This window comes from Lontra canadensis, unplaced genomic scaffold, assembly GCF_010015895.1.
Source record: "Lontra canadensis isolate GAN:19392208 unplaced genomic scaffold, GSC_riverotter_1.0 scaffold96, whole genome shotgun sequence".
Taxonomy (NCBI): domain Eukaryota; kingdom Metazoa; phylum Chordata; class Mammalia; order Carnivora; family Mustelidae; genus Lontra; species Lontra canadensis.
This window is the reverse complement of record NW_022631090.1, coordinates 2268106-2284828: the sequence shown is the minus strand read 5'-3', so window position 1 is coordinate 2284828 and position 16723 is coordinate 2268106. Positions and strand designations below refer to the sequence as shown.

The window sequence follows — 16723 nt, the reverse complement described above, 5'->3', positions numbered from 1 at the left end:
TTATTTTTATGATGTATACATTGCCTCCTTTACTGTTAGATTTTATAAATAATACCCTTTGCAGCATCCACCGCAGGGCAAAGGTGAACGACATTCCATTCTTTCAGAGAGAAATATCATTTGTCTCCCCTTACTTTTGCCCCCCAAATCCCTCTTTGCACTTGTGGTCACTCCTTTGACATTTGAATGTAATACTGACCCATCTTCACACTTAGGAAGCTGAAATCCTAGTAAAAGACTAACTGCGAAAGAGACAGAGGGAGCGAAGGGGGGAGAGAGAGGGGAAAGGGAGACTTAAAGCGGTTGCACTTACACTCCAGCAGTTTTTCCAGAAACAAGGGAGGCAGTAGTTCTTATGTTTGTGATGTCAAATTGCAGAATGAAATTCAGCAAAAATCTTTCCTTGACGCGAGGGATGTGAACTATATTCTAGGATATGTATTCGGTGTGATCCTTTGTTCTAGGTACTAGCATTTCTTTTTCTAAAATTTTTCGATCTCGCTCAAGAAAACGGAAACAGTATTATTTTGAAAGTCCCTTAAAGGCGCCTTTGGAAACATCTCTCTCGGGAAAAGATCACGACAGCTCATCTCTGGCGTACTTCAGTTAAGAAACGAGTCCGAGTTGTTTCAACATGGCTGTATACTTTGCAGGCACCCAAATTCGTGCTTTCACAGACATCACTAATCAAATAGCCAGGAACCGTATCTTTAGCCAACCTGCGTTTCGTGGGCTAGAAATGCGCTCTTGTCAGAGATCGTGTTATTTTAAAGGCAGAGCTGTTATTCGGGGGGCCTGAGAGAGTCGCGGGCTTTTGTCAGGGCTGAAGGCGGGCTCGGGAATGCCTGCAGCGCAGTGGAAGGCAGGTCTGAGGGCCCTGGTCGTTAACATGTTTCCAGGGGGTGGCCACACTTTCTCCGGAGACGCTCAGCTCGCCGCGCCCGGCGGGAGCAAGGGGACCCACCTGTGACAGGAATAGAGAATTTCTGTGAGGGACAGGAAGGTGGGAAAAAAAAGAGGGTGCCTGCCGCCAGTCCCCGGGTCACCGCGGCTCAGGGACCCGCACGAGTTTTAGCACTCCTATTAACAGCTACTTGCGGAGGGTTGTTTACCGCCCGCGTGCGCGACAAGCACAGAGCCGAGCCCACTCCCGGACCAAAGCCCCGCCCCCTCCCCTTCGACTCCCCTCATGCCCCCCAAACTCATTAATTCAAAGCTGCCTCCCTGCCAGACACTCCCATTGGCTCCCAACCCGACCAATGAGAACCTTGCACAGTTTCACCTGGTTCCCGCTTCCTAAATAAACAAACAAACCATCCCGTGGCGGTGCTAGCTCTCCACCCCGGCACCGCCCAGGACACTCTGCGCTCCGCCCTCGCCACCCCCTCTCGTCCCCTCCCGCCAGTGGGGCCAGGGCTGGGGCGCCCCCGCCCAACCCAGATCGCGGGCTGCGCTCTCCGCTCCTCCCCGCCTCCTCCCGCCCCCTCGTGCCTTCGTGGACTCTTCGGTAGGAACAGCGTGGCCGGGCAGCCCCGCCTCCTCCCGTCGATCCTCCCGAGGCCCGCAGGCCCCGAGGTTCGCCGAACTTCTAGGCCCGGAAGGAGGCGGGCCCGCTGTCCCCTCCCCTGTACACCTTGGCTGGCGGGGGCTCGCGCCCCTCGGCTGCACGGGTAGCTGGAGGCGCAGCGCCCGCCGCGTGAGGCAGCGGTCACGTGTTGTTTTGCCCGCCGCCGCGCGCTTTGAGTGGAGTGGGCGGGGGCGGGGCCGAGGCGGGAGGGGGCTAGGGCGGGCGGACAGGGCTAGACGGCCTCTTCCCCCAGCCCTCCCTTCCCCGAGCCCCCCCGCATCCCCCTCGCTCCTCTTAAAACCACCGTGCATCACCATGGCGAGTGGCTCCTTCGCTCGCGACCAAGCGACAAGGAGACTGAGGGCTGCAGCAGCGGCAACCGCGGCGGCTCCCTCTGCGGTGGCGACCACCCCTCTTCTTTCCTCGGGTACCCCTACCGCACTCATTGGGACCGGGTCGTCTTGTCCGGGAGCCATGTGGCTCTCCACGGCCACCAGCTCCCGGTCAGACTCGGAGTCCGATGAGGAGGACCTCCCCGTCGGGGACGAGGTCTGCAAACGCGGCTACCTTCGGAAGCAGAAGCACGGCCACAGGCGATACTTCGTGCTCAAACTCGAGACAGCCGACGCCCCGGCTCGGCTGGAATACTATGAAAACGCCAGGAAGTTCCGGCACAGTGTCCGCGCCGCGGCCGCGGCGGCGGCGGCTGCCTCTGGCGCCGCGGTCCCCGCGCTCATCCCGCCGCGGCGTGTGATCACCCTGTACCAGTGCTTCTCCGTGAGCCAGCGAGCCGACGCCAAATACCGACACCTCATCGCCCTCTTCACCCAGGACGAGTACTTCGCCATGGTAGCCGAGAACGAGTCGGAGCAGGAGAGCTGGTACTTGCTGCTCAGCCGCCTCATCCTCGAGAGTAAGCGCCGCCGCTGCGGCACGCCGGGCGCGCTGCCGGATGGGGAGCCAGCCGGGCCGGCGGCTGCAGCGGCGGCGGCCGAGCCACCCTTCTACAAGGATGTGTGGCAGGTAATAGTCAAACCCAGGGGGCTGGGGCACAGAAAAGAGCTGAGCGGCGTGTTCCGGCTCTGTCTTACCGACGAAGAGGTGGTGTTCGTGAGGCTGAACACCGAAGTGGCCAGCGTGGTCGTCCAGCTCTTGAGCATCCGTCGCTGCGGGCACTCGGAGCAGTATTTCTTCTTGGAAGTCGGCAGGTCCACGGTCATCGGCCCCGGGGAGCTCTGGATGCAGGTCGATGACTGTGTGGTGGCCCAAAACATGCACGAGCTGTTTCTGGAGAAGATGAGAGCCCTGTGTGCAGATGAGTACCGAGCCCGCTGCCGCAGCTACAGCATCAGCATCGGCCCCCACCTGTTAACCCTGCTGTCCGCTAGGAGGCACCTGGACACGCTGCCGCGCGAGCCCGGCGGCTGGCTGAGAAGGTCCCGCTTTGAGCAGTTTTACCACCTCAGGGCCATCGGCGACGGGGAAGACGAGATGCCCCTCACCAGGCGCTACCTGACACCCAGCGAACCCGTGCCCACCTTCAGGCGAGCAAGGCTGCACCTGCCTAGAGCGCGCAGGTCCAGGAGAGCGATTTCAGTGCCTGCCAGCTATTTTCGCCGCCTCCCAACCAGCCCGGTACGTGTCCCACATCCTGCAGAAGTCCCGAACCACAGAGCTGACCTGTCTCCTGAAGCCTCTGGATCTGGCAACTCTGGGGAAGAAGACAGTCCCCAAGGCCAAGAGACTCAGGAAGGAAACGGAGGTGACTACATGCCCATGAACAGATGGGGCTCAGGCAACGGCTGGGGTTCCGGAAGTGGCCAGGGCTCGAGTGGCCAAGGCTCCAGTAGCCAGGGTTCACAAGGAAGCCAGTGCTCTGGCGGGGGGCAGGGCTCCAGTGGTGGCCAGGGCTCCAGTGGTGGCCAGGGCTCCAGTGGTGGCCAGGGTGCAGGAGGAAAGCAGCGGTCAGGAGATGGCCAGGGCACTGCAGGTGGGCAAGGCTCGGGCAGTGGCCAGGGAGCCAGTGGCGGTGGACATGGCTCCGGCGGTGGGCGGGCACCCGGAGATGGCCATGGCTCAGGCGGGGGTAAAAGCCATGGAGGGGGCAAAGGCTCAGGAAGTGGGAAAACCTCGGAGGGCAATGGTGAGCGTGGAAAATCTCTGAAGAAAAGGTCCTACTTTGGCAAATTAACTCAAAGCAAGCAGCACGTGCCACCCCCTCCACCTCCACCCCCACCGGCTGGAGCAACTGGTGGCAAAGGGAAGTCTGGGGGAAGGTTCCGACTTTACTTTTGCGCTGACAGGGGAACCCCAAAAGAACGCAAAGAGGCCAAGGAGGTCAAAGACTTAGAGACACTGGAAGGTGCAGCTCAGGGGCCCCACAGAGCCAGAGCTTTTGACGAAGATGAGGATGACCCTTACGTGCCAATGAGGCCGGGGGTGGCTGCCCCTCTCCCAAGCTCCAGTGATTATATGCCAATGGCTCCTCAAAACTTCGCTCCTTCAAAAATGCACCACTCTCGATCACCTTTTGAAGATTCAAGAGGGTACATGATGATGTTTCCCAGAGTGAGCTCACCACCTGCCCCAAGTCCCCCGAAAGAGGCAGATCCTGAAAAGGAGGATGAGTCAAAGGACAATGACAGTGAGAGTGACTATATGTTTATGGCTCCTGGAGCCGGTGCAATTCCAAAAAACCCCCCAAATCCTCAGGGTGGCTCTTCCTCTAAAAATTGGAGCTCTTACGTTTCCCTGCCAAACCCTTTTCAGGGCTCCCCATTGGGACAGAGTGACCACAGTAAGTATGTACCAATGTTACCTGGAAAGTTCCCAGGGAAGGGCCTAGACAAGGAAGACTCATCCAGCGGGGGCCCCAAAGATGCAGTTTCAAAGCCTTCAGCTGAGGGGTCATTCTCAAAGCGTGGAGATGGGGCGTCACTGACAAAGCCTTCAGATGACAGCCCCCCCAAGATCAAGGCTAAGAGACCTAACAGCCTCTCTTTCATCACAAGAGGAAATAAAATCAAGCCAAAATCACAAAAGCCCACTCGTGAGCAGAGAGGAGCTGACAGCTCTCACGACTACGTCAACATTGACTTCACTAAGAGAGAGAGCAATGTGCCTGCCCCCTTTATTCACGGACTGCCAGGTTCGTGGGGCATCATTGCTGGCCCCAGACCCTCAGCCTTTTCTAACTATGTGAACGTTGAGTTCGGACTGCCATTTCCAAACCCAGCACACAGGCTCTCGAATCTTTTAAGGGCCATTCCAGGTGCCAACCCCCTTTATCTGGAAGGTGCTAGGTGGCCACTTGTGCCTCTTCCTCCCAACACTGCAGGTGGCAGTGCGAATGAGGAAGAGGGTGACTACATTGAAGTGATTTTCAATCCAGCAATGACACCGGTCGTGCCTTTTGGTGACAGGGCCATTCGCTATGATGCCGAAACAGGTCGCATCTATGTGGTCGACCCATTTTCAGAGTGCTGTATGGACATTTCGCTCTCCCCTGGCCGCTGTTGCGAGCCACCACCTGTAGCCAGGCTGCTGCAGGAAGAACAACAGCCAGAGCGAAGACGCCGGCAAAGCCGTTCGCAAAGTTTCTTTGGGTCGGCCAGGGCCGCGGTCTCGGCTTTCTCAACTGACAGCCTCGAGAGAGACCTCTCGAGCCCCTTGGCCGCGGCCGCTGCTGCTTCGGCAGCTGCTCCCGCCTTAGCCTTGAGCCAGGCGTTTGCCGCCGCCTCTGCCCTGGTCGTGGCCCCGGGCATTGGGGCAGCTGCCAGGGGCTTGGAGGCCGCCGCAGGCTTTAACTCCGCCTCCGACCGCTCGTTCCAACCTGTTGCTGGCGCCGCGGCCGCTGCCGAAGCGGTCAGGGGAGCCCCAAACGTGGCCGGTGGCTCGAACCTGAGAGCCCCCAACCCATCTGCAGACCTAGCTGGCGGTGAGAACGGGGCCGCAGCGGCCGCCCCCCGACCGCCGCCGCGCCGCCCGGTGCCGAGACCCCCGGGGCGAGAGGATCCTTACGACGACGACGACGATGACGACGACGACATCTACGTGAGAATGGACTTTGCCAGACCTGACAACAAGAAGTTCGACTCTCCCCGCAGAGGTGGGTAATTTGGGAATTCATTTCCCGAAGTTAATGGTTATTGCTTAGTGAATCGATGTCTACGGCATTAGGAAAAAGTGAGTTAATATTCCATTAACTGGTGCCTATTTAGCAAAAAAAGTAGGATTCAGTTTTCATTATGTGCAATACCATGTGATCTTTGCAAAAACTTAAGTTTGGATCCAGTCATACATTTATCTGGAAAAAAAAACCCGCTTATCATTTAAGCATTGGTTCTTCTTTTTAGGAGTAAAGTTTAAGAATGCATATATCTATCATGAGGATGCTTTCAAACATCCTTCCCTAACACTTAATGCCTTATTTGCAAGGCATAAATTGGATCCATAAATTGGATCCTATCAACTCCTTTTTAAATCAACAGGTAAAAGCTACTTTGCTACAAATACTCCTATTTGGTTACAAGAATTTTAATAAGAGCACAAAATATTAAGCTGTAATCACAGACTGTAACTTTTGGGGGAGGTACACTTTCTCCTTAAAAAGTTACTTTTAAAAAAAAGCAGTCATTGTTAATTTTTAAAAAGCAGTCCATTGTTATGCTGGTTTGCTGGTGATTTATCAAGAAGGTTAAAACTCCATTGTTAGCCTGAATGTCTGGAGGGCACAAAACATAATCTGAAACAACAGGTGATTAAAAGAACATGTTTCCCTCTGAATGTGTTGTGTCGATTTTTTTTGTTTTACACAGGATACGTTGCCAGAAACCTTGAGTGTACCTTTCCTGTCACTAGTAGTGAAAGGGAGGTCACCTTTGCTGTGCCTCATTTTCTTCCTAAAACTCCCCCCAAAGAGGGAATGGTGACAACTTGATAATGGGTATGAATATTGTTTGAAAGGTTTAAAAAGCATCTAATTGGTGTGTCTTCTGGGAAATCCAGTAAAGCAAGATAATATGGCTAGGGGAAGACCTGACCCCAGGGACAGCCTACCCTGGAACAGTGGAAGTGTTTTAAAGGGTTACTTTTCCAAAGGAAGAAATAAGGAAGAGTAGGAGCTGTCAGAATTGAAATGAGGACTTTGAGTAATTCTCTGTACTTTCTGCAATGTTATCAGTGCGTCTGCAGACATTCTCAAGAAATTATTTCTGAAGATGATGTCTCCGTAGTCTCTGCCTTCCCTCGTCAGTAAGAATGTGCTGCTTTTCCCAGTGCAGGGAAGGGATGGACCCCAGGAGTTTTCATTCCAGTAGTCAGTTTAGTGAAGATTTTTGCTTTGCTTGCTTTGTGGAATGCTTTTGTGATTGGATCTCTGCCCACTGTGCTTGATCAGGCAGAACAAGTCGGGGACTGATCACAACAGTCACCTAACAAGCTCCCTATTTAGTGCAGGTGTAGCCTCCTCCCCTGCCCCCCCCCCCTTTAGAAAACTTGCCATACAAAAACTCACATTTGCAGCACGGACACATTAAAGAGCGATCATTAAGACAACAAAAGGATGCCTTGGCTTGCCAGGGGATTCAATTCAGATCTCCTTTAAATTTTGAACCCCCCATCCCCCACCCAAAATACACGCACGTGCATGCACGCGCGTGCGTGCACACACACGATCACCACCACTGCCAGACCCATGTATTTAAAATATGTAATTCTGCTTTCAAGAAACTAACTCACAACCAGCTTTTCACGAACAGATCTGTTTTAGTGTGTAAAGTACATTGAAAATTGGTCTCAAGCTTTTGCTCGAATCCAACTGCTGAAGCTACCATTTGTGATATTGATGTATGCGTGCCAAAGCTGCCTGTTTCCCTGTGGTTCTTTGTAAAGGACATGTTTTCCGGGACGTTTGTCTCTACTTTTCAATACTTTTTGTTTAAGCAGAGATTGCAATTAGCGAAATCTTGGTCCTGCAATAAACCCTGACTTCCCAAGGATTATCTAGATCCAATTATCATTATTTTAGCCTAAGTTGCTGACTTATAAATAGCTTCAGATGACGTAGCTATTTGGGAGGTTTGGTGTTATCGAAATGTATTGCTCATTGAGGAAATTCCTGGCTTTATTGAATAACTAGAGCAAGGAGGCTGCATCTGACAGGCAGGAAGGTGCTTAGGTTAAAATAAGAGAGTAAGTGTGAAAGTATTTGGGGACTTGAAAGCACTTTACAAAGATCTTTTTATTTTTGATTGGATTAACACCAAAGGGAAGTTTCCACAGTTTAAATTGATGGTGGTTTAGTTTCTTACAAAAGTGATTGGTCCTGAGGGTGACTCAGACACATAATTTGCTGAGCTATATATAAAGGAAAGATACCTAGAAAGAACCTATTGCAGGAAATGGCATTTGTTTCCATTTTAATGTAAATTGATATAGTAGAATGTTGTCTGTGAAGTGCTAAGAACAGGACAGATAATTCTGATTAGTTTTTTTTTTTTACCATAAAGCTATAGAATAATTTTCACCCATTTTTGATCTCTCTTCACCTTCATATCCACATCAAATATGTGTGTATATATTTATCATATATGTGTCATGTTAGGAGAGAAAAAAATATGCTTTCACAGAGGAACGATGGCATAGCCTTTTTTGGGAGTTATGTATCTCCAAGGGTAATTTTTTTTAAAGATTTTATTTATTTATTTGACAGAGATCACAAGTAGGCAGAGAGGCAGGCAGAGAGAGAGGAGGAAGTAGGTTCCCTGCTGAGCAGAGAGCCCAATGCGGGGGGGCTTGATCCCAGGACCCTGGGATCATGACCTTCCTGGGATCATGACCTGAGCTGAAGGCAGAGACTTTAATCGACTGAGCCACCCAGGCGCCCCTCCAAGGGTAATTTTTATTTATGGCCAGCACTTAGACCAGTGCCTAGCACCTAGTAAGTGTTGTATAAGAATTATATAACCACCATTGTCATTGATGTTACTGTTATCATTACCTGTAGAGACACGAAATTCTCTGTCCTTAAATCCCACTTCTCAGTCTTTACTTTCATTTAAAATGGTTTACGTGGTTATTCAGGGTGGGGGTCTTTATAGTTGGGATCTGCTTAAAACGAGTAACATGAAGTGTGACTACAAAGCAGCAAGACCGCTTTGTTCATGTAACACAAAATTAATACATAATCTCATTTACCTGCAATTACATTTCACATAAGTACTTAAGAGGCATTTGTTCAAGGCAATTCGAAACACCCAGAAATATAACCTGGACTTTACTTTTTTAATGTATTACATAATTTTTAAAGGGCAGAATCCACATTTTAAACACATGGGCTGTAAGTAATAGCATTTAGGAGGAGAATGTAGTTTCCTTTTTGGTTTAGTCTGACTCCTGACTCATGTATGCATTTTTGTCTCTTCTCCTCCTGGGTTGGAGGTAGAATTCATAGTTTGAAGGGACTTAAAGTGAAAAATTCAGATTTTTCCATTCCAGAGATAGGAGGATAAGGACAGCTTCAGAAGGGACAAGAGAATTGATCAGCCAAAATTAGTCATATTGTGATAGCACTTGGTATTAGAAAGCAAAAAAAAAAAAATCCATAGCAACCACCTTTTGAAATGTTCGATACTGTTATTAACATGAAGACGTGTAAGCTTCTTTTCAGTGCGCGACTGCCAAATCCTTTTGCTATAAATCACAGGGGCTAAGAGCAAATTGCTTTTGTTGTACTGGACTTAGTTATTATAAATTAATAGAATAAAATCTCCATATAGCAGAGATTTTTCCATCACCATTGATGGAACACTTGTTTTAAGCAACATTTACCACCATCCCTGAAAAGAAAAGTTAGACAGTCATTTGGGGTAGAGGTAAGTGACCTCTAACAATTAAAGAGGACTTCATTCAATTAAAGTTAACTAAAGTCTTTGGCAGTCACTATGCATTTGCATTCATCCTAATAGTGATGCTTCCAGGGCAAAAATCTCGGCCACTAGCAAAACGTCTTTAAACAAGGACTAGGACTTTAACTGAGCATAGCAGAGTATCACACATGCATGAAAACACAAACAAGATCGCTTGCTTTCCCATTCTCTCCCAGATCACCAAAAATGAACCAAAATACTCTAGAGTCACTGGAAGGCAACTGTTTAGGGGAACAAATTTGGGCTTCTTTAGAATGATACAAAAACCTTCATGTTGGAATAGGTGAGAGTAATCAGTACAGTGAGAAATCAATATTGTGTATGATTTGAAAAGGACTGTTGTTGAATTGTTAACTTGTTGCCTGAGGAAATGTTTAACGGTTGCATACTGCTGTGTAATCTGCAAAACACATTCACATTCATTATTTTACTGGGGGACAGTAGGTCCTGGAACTGAAGCTGCTGTTAAGAACTTTCCCATGGTCAAAGAGGTAAGTGACAGAGCTGAAAACCAAACCCATACATCTGATCTTGAGTCCAGCGCTCTTCCCAGCCCATCACACCGTCTCTCATCGGATGTTCAATCTGTTATTTTCCTATTGATGAAAGGTTATTATGTAGGCAAGGTTTGAAAAAAATTACAAGTTTTCTTGAATTTAATAGTAGCAATTGGGGGGGGGGTAGTAATTCATTCAGAGTGTTACAGCTGTGAACCATCTGCCAGAGCGTGGGTAATTTTCATCACATTGAACTGTTTGCTATGGCTCCCAGATAAAAGAATTTGACCTGGACTGAAATTGAATGTTTTAAATCTGGTTTGGGGAGGAGTTTGCTGATCTTTACCTCTTCAACACAAATGGCATGTGTTGCTATTTGGGTCCCCCCGGAAACACTGCAAGGAATGGAAAGTGAGATGGAGGTGCCTTCCCTAAACTTCCATTAATGGTCATTTCCTTACCTGAAGTCAGAGAGCTTTGGTTTTCCTAATAATCCATTGCCATTTGCCGGCTACAGCCAAAAGTCTCTTAATTTCATTTTTCCATGTGTATCAAATCTGATATTCTAATTTAAACCATCACAGTGGGCACAACAGGATAGATTGAGATAGGTGGAAGCCAAAGGGTGCTAGAAATAGATGCTCCTCATTTGTTTAAAAATCAAAGTTGCTCTTGGCAGTCAGGCAAATAGATTTTAGAAGCCTTGAAAATCAAATCCTCGGGACATAAAAATCCTTGTTTAAAATTAAATTCATTTTCTTTAGCACCTTTTTTTTAATGTTTTAAGACTATGTAAAAATAGCCCAGACGTTTTATTGCCACTATTGGAAAAATCAGTTTTGTAAAATGCTTAATTAAAGCCCGCAGTATGGTTTGTCTAAGATGCCAGGCTCTCAGATGTTTAGAATCATTCACTGAAAAACATTGCTTGGTCCTGAGTAAGAAATGAGAAATTAAAAGGGCTACCTTTTGTAATAATGAAATGAATACCTTGCAACACATTCAGTTTCTACCACGACTATCAGCTTGCTAATTTTAGAGCTATTGATAATATTGCCAAGATACTGTGCTTGCTATATGAACTTAAAATACATGCTCTAGCAATTCTGCCTTGGCTATTGGTCATATAGCATCAGGTCCTACATTTCCATATTCTTTTAGAAAAACAGAGTCTTCTTTTGAAAATGTGGGCTGAATGCTGGAGAAATAGGATCTTTTAAAGAGTTTTTAAAATGTAGACATCTATCCTGTTACAGGTTCGCATTCTTTTCCAGGACACCTAATAATTCATTTTTTTAAAAGATTTTATTTATTTGAAACGGAGAGAGAGATCACAAGTATGCAGAGAGGCAGGCAGAGAGAGGAGGAAGCAGGCTCCCCGCTGAGCAGAGAGCCTGATGCGGGCCTCGATCCCAGGACCCTGAGATCATGACCTGAGCCGAAGGCAGAGGCTTAACCCGCTGAGCCACCCAGGCGCCCCTAATAATTCATTTTGAAAAACTTTTGTTTATTTGAGATAGAGAGAATCAGCATGGGGAGGGGGAGGGGCAGTGGGAGAAACCGATTCCTCCAGCTGAGCGGGAAGCCCAAGGTGAGATTCCATCTCAGGACCCCCAGATCATGACCAGAGCTGAAAGCAGACACAAAACCGACTGAGCCACCCGGGCGCTTCAAAAGGGTCCCATAAAATTATCTGGTTGATTCCTTTTAGAACTAATGGAAAACATCTACTTAAATGGTTATTTAGTGAAACAAGAAAGTTACTCTTTCTCACTAGCTTCATAACACCCCTTTCTCATGGGCTAGGGTTGTACTGGTTGTACCATGTGAGTCTTGCCCTCATGTGCCTTTTGCCAAAGGTGTGTCCCTGATTATAGGAAACCATATCATCTCCTGGTCTCTCCCTGGCTGAAACGGTGAGGACTGCTCTGGGAGTCGTGCGGGGCCCATGGAGGACTCATCCCCCAAAACTGCATGTTGCTTGTTCCTACACCACAGCCTGTAGGGGCTTAGCTTGTAGGAACAACCTTCCTTGAAGAGCTCCTTGTTTTGCAGGTCCCAGGCATGGCTGCCTGCTCTGCTCTCACTTTTTGGCACAGAGGCTGCTGGGCCAGTGTTTAAAGTTATTTTCATGGTTGGATTGACCAGAATATGTCTGACGCTAGCCAGACCTTCTGGATTTACTGAATATCCAGTTCCCCCCTAAATTGTAGTGGCTTTAGCTAGTTTTCATAATTTATATTATCTGCCTATCTATAATTACTAATTTTCTCCTTGTAAGCCTGAACCTTAGGGAGAATATCAATGAAGTCTACCTCTAAGTGCATCTTGAATTTTATTCACACATGTACCCATGGTGCCCTGGAAAGTTGGACCAATAAATGTTGTGCCTCCAGCCTCCCAGGCTTGCCAACACTGTCCTCCCCCTCTGAGCCACTGGGGTTTAGGGGGATACTCTTCCTCTTGCCACAGTTTAAAAATATTTTCCTGGAGTCTTAAATTGAAGCTTCAAATACATCCTTCCACAGAAATGAGGTGTTGTAAGTGATGGTTGGGTATGGTCAAAGTAGCTCCTCTGTTTGTTCAAGAACTGCATAGGTTAATGTAGGCATGTGTTAGATGAACCTACGAACCTATCCACCTTTTATTTATAACATTGCTTCTGCGGGATAATTTACTCCGAGTTTCAACCAAACAATGAGCCTGGGAATATGTCTCTTTTGTAAATTAGAGACCGCCTCTATGAGAATTCTAGTAACTTGCATTCTTTAAGTCCACAGTAACTAGGCAGCAAAGTGAAGTGGCCCAAGTGTGTGTTGGGAGGTAGTAGAGAAGTTGACCCCAAGATAAATATCCCAGAATAGTTTGTATCCAGATAATCAAGACTGGAATGAACATGCCTATGTGCTCCAGGGCCCGCTAGTGAAGGGCAGGTGTATGACAATTGAAACTATCCTTGGAAGAGATGGAGGTTTACAAGTGTCATCAATTTTCCTTAGAGATCCTTTTGACTATTCTGTAACACACCTGTTACCCCCATGGGGAGAAGCATCCACTCTTCTGGTCCAGGAAGGAGACAGTAGTCTGGTATGATTGATGTAAAGACTAGCAACAGTTAGTGTCAGTTTCCACCCTTGAGGGACAGCACTTCGATTTTTTATCAGTTCCTAGAGAATCACCCTCCTGTATGTTCACAGGACACAGAAAGGTGTGATGATCCATTCTTATTGGGAAAAAGAGAGAGAGAGAGAGAGAACTATATTCTCTCTAAATAATATAGTTGTGTTATGGTACATTCGTCTTTGGGGTCTCTGCTTCCATTTCTCTTCATTTCCTTTCATTTGTTTTTCTTTGATACTTTGCTTGGCTGCCCCCATTTGTGTGATCACCCGTTGATTTCAGGGAGACGGTGTTGACAAATAAGTGTAATGAGGAATGTTCAGAAGAACTTGAGAAATAGTGTTGTGAGTTCTAGGCAAACAGGACTTGAAGAGATAACTAAGGCACTGAGACGGGAGAGAGTGGAAAGAGAAAGAATAACTGGATTCATTGTTATCATTTTGGCTCTCTCTGGGCAAGGGAACCATTGCAGCTTTGGCCTTCAAACTGTAATAGAGGCATGTTTATGATTCGTGTAAAGAGGTCTGGAATGCCCCGGAGGAACAGCTTTCTTGGCTCACCCTACAAATTTCCAGGGATATTGAAGTCATGTGTGCTTTATTAGTATATTAAAGATTAATGCTGAGGTTTATAACATTATACAAATTGAAACAGAAAAGTTTACTTCACTTGTTTTCGAGAAGACAATAATACTTGCCAGGTTTGGGGGGCAGGAGTCAGAAAATGTGCTGACCCGTTGGAGTCCAAGGAGATTTTTTTTCTCCCTTCCAGAGAAAAATTGCTTGGAGAATACAGCTCCCATTAAAAGAGGTGGAACTAACTCATCCTTAAAAATAAGAATATCCAATAAGGTGATCATTTGTAACCTGTCAGTATCGAGTGGCACGACATAGCAAAAACATGCCACATTATTCAAAATGTCACCATTTACTTTTCTGGTGGTGAAATGACCTCAAAATGAACAAGAGACCAAAAAAAAAAAAATGAACAAGAGACGGAACTAATATGTGATTATCAGCCCTTTGATACTCATTTAGCAGAGCATTTCTGGTGGAGTTTTAATCCTGAATTGCTTTCCTTTGCCACCCAGCAAGCTTCTGAGTTACTTCCTTCAGCTCTTCTTTGGAATGTGCTCAGGGAATGTAAACTCATTTTAATATTGGCCTCAGTGAAACAGGATTACCAAGGTAAATCTGTGACTCGAGTTCCCATAGTGCATTTTGAAAGCAAATTAAATTATTTTTGGATTATCTTGTATAGGATAGCATTATTCATTTCTACTAGCATAGTTAATCAAGAGCTGACAAATATATTTCATAATGTAAACTTGAAGTCACACCATTATTTTCTCGGTTTTCAGTGTGTTATGAAATGTTCAGTCAGCATTGGCAGAGGTGGTATTGGAAAGCAACTGAAATATGAATCAGTTTTTCAGTAAAGTCTCATTTAAACAAGAGTAAAGAAGAAAGTAAAACAACTCAAGTGGTAACAAATACCCTTAATTTCGGGCTCAGTATAATTGTTGATGTGGTTGTCATATGAGGCTTAAAAATTTGTATGTTTCTAGAAAAGATTTGAAATGTGATATGTAGGTCAGTCAGAAATCCCTTTTAAAGTACATTCAGTGTGCTATATAGGAACATGTTTTTATATCAAAACAAAGTAGCAAATGAAATTAGCTGAGGTAGCTTTCTAGCCTTAAATTTCTGTTAAACGTATCTAGCTGAGAGTTTGTGCAAAAGTCAATGATGCTCATTTTGTAACAGGTAATCGCATTGCTTAGATGCACTCTTGTGGTGAACTCTTGGATACTTTTCATCCTGTGTAAACTTGATAGATCCACGGAACCTGAAATTCTCTAAACCCCACTGCTGACAGGAAAACTTAGTATCTTTACTAATCTAGGGTGTTTTTTCTTTTAATGTGACGGAACCCCCCTATATAATGAGACTAATAGCCTCAAGTAGGTGGAAAGGGTGATGGACACATTTGATGACCTCATCCACCTGCAAGTTTGTTACATTTTTTAAAACCTCCAGTGCAAGGACAAAGTTGTAATGTATACTGCTGCTTTAATACAAGATCTTGTACTTGAAGCCTACTAGGGGCGGGGGAGGCTTTCCATGGATTTTTTGAGATTGATTGTAATGAGACAGAGTACGTGGTACTTTGATGGGACCTGATCTTAAAGGAACACTAGCATCCCATAATCCATTTACTAACCATTTATCCCCATCCATCCCCTCTCCAGCCCAGTGCCTTCTCCAGTGTACCAGACCCCCATTCCTCTTGTCCCACTCCCTATTATGCACCCTCTCAATAAGCAGAAGGCCAAGAGAATAATACCAGAGCTGCTTTTTATTAGACAGATGAGGATGTCTACCAAATCTCCTTTACAGGTATGACTTTGCTCTTTTAGAATAAATTCAGTGACCAAGGCTGGAGTCTCTCACCAAGGCTGTGCTCAGATCCTTTGACTTTGTGCCACAGAATCTGGTGAGGGCATAGTCAAGCGTGTAGGAGAAGACAAAAATTCTCTTTGTCTGCCCAATGCTTGGCTCACGTGGCGGCCCCACTCACTGGGAGGAAGTAGAACAGTGCATGCTCAAATGAAGTTGCCTTCCACCGGAAATGTCCGAGTGACAGCCAGGGGGGCAAAAGAAGGAACTGCCCTTGAATTTTTGCCAGGCTGGTGCTAGTGTTTGTCACAGGTGGCTGAAACATTTAGGCATGTCCATCCCAAGTCAGACTCCTCTGTATGGCTCTGAAAACCACTAGTTTGATTTCCTTTCATTTTAGAGGTGGGAGTTGGGGGATGGGGGTAGGGGGGAAGCACCTCACACTTTAATTCCGAAAGTAACTTTTTGTTCTGTCGTCTTTTTTTTTTTCCTAGAGTGATTACATTGCCACAAAAACACACTTTCGAAGACAATTGATGCTTATGAAGTTTCATCTTTGTCCACTCCAGATCTGCCTAAAAGAACGAAAATTCAGAGGCTTCTGAATAGAAAACAGCCTGAATTTCTAAAAGCTGAAAAACGGATGCTGGCAGGTGAATGATCCTAACATAGATCATTCGTCCTGCTGCTTTATGGATCAAGTAATTTTGAGTGGAGAAATTCACTCTATACTTTGTTTTTATTTTCTGGTTTCCCCTCCTCCCCCAATCTCTTTGAAAGGAAACAAATATTACAAAAGCAAGGCTCTCATAACTCCTTTCCCCCTTTAAAAAAATGTCGTTTACATATGTATAAATGTGGCCAACACCAATTTCACTGATGTTTAACACTTAGATTTAGTTTTGAAGCTGAAAATCCTTTACACAAGAGCAGAAAAAGAAAAAAAAAGTAACGTTCATGAGAAGGTAGGTATAATCTGGAATCTTTTTCTTCTGAGTACATAAAACATACATAATACATTTCTTGATCAAGGTGTTAAATGTCAACTGGACTTGATGGGACATATTCAGTATCTTAAAGACAGGACCAAAGGACAGACTACCGCAGTTTTTCCTCATTAACAAAACTGCAACATTCTGTCCACATTAAATGTCAACTGAACTTATATCTTGAATGAGCACTTTCAACATTTTAAAGGCAGAATGGAGGAAC

The 16723-nt window shown here is 46.4% G+C and overlaps 1 protein-coding gene across 2 annotated transcripts; it reads left to right on the top strand.

Moving 5' to 3' along the window:
* Positions 1-1882: 1882 nt before the first annotated feature.
* On the top strand, positions 1883-16324 carry IRS4 (insulin receptor substrate 4). 2 transcript variants are annotated; one of them, XM_032837074.1, is made up of 3 exons: positions 1883-5675; positions 9940-9986; positions 16006-16324. In XM_032837074.1, exons 1-3 carry the CDS (start codon positions 1883-1885, stop codon positions 16114-16116), a joined length of 3951 nt encoding a protein of 1316 aa, XP_032692965.1. In that variant the 3' UTR covers positions 16117-16324. The 2 variants fall into 2 exon arrangements, with proteins under 2 accessions (XP_032692965.1, XP_032692966.1); XM_032837075.1 differs by lacking the exon at positions 9940-9986 and having other exon boundaries at positions 16006-16080.
* The last annotated feature ends 399 nt before the right edge of the window (positions 16325-16723 follow it).

Coding starts and splice junctions, on each gene's coding strand:
- IRS4 (XM_032837074.1), top strand. CDS start 1,883: ATGGCGAGTGGCTCCTTCGCTCGCGACCAAGCGACAAGGAGACTGAGG. Junction 5,676..9,939: donor GTTCGACTCTCCCCGCAGAG/GTGGGTAATTTG, acceptor GGGGGACAGTAG/GTCCTGGAACTGAAGCTGCT. Junction 9,987..16,005: donor ACTTTCCCATGGTCAAAGAG/GTAAGTGACAGA, acceptor TTTTTTTCCTAG/AGTGATTACATTGCCACAAA.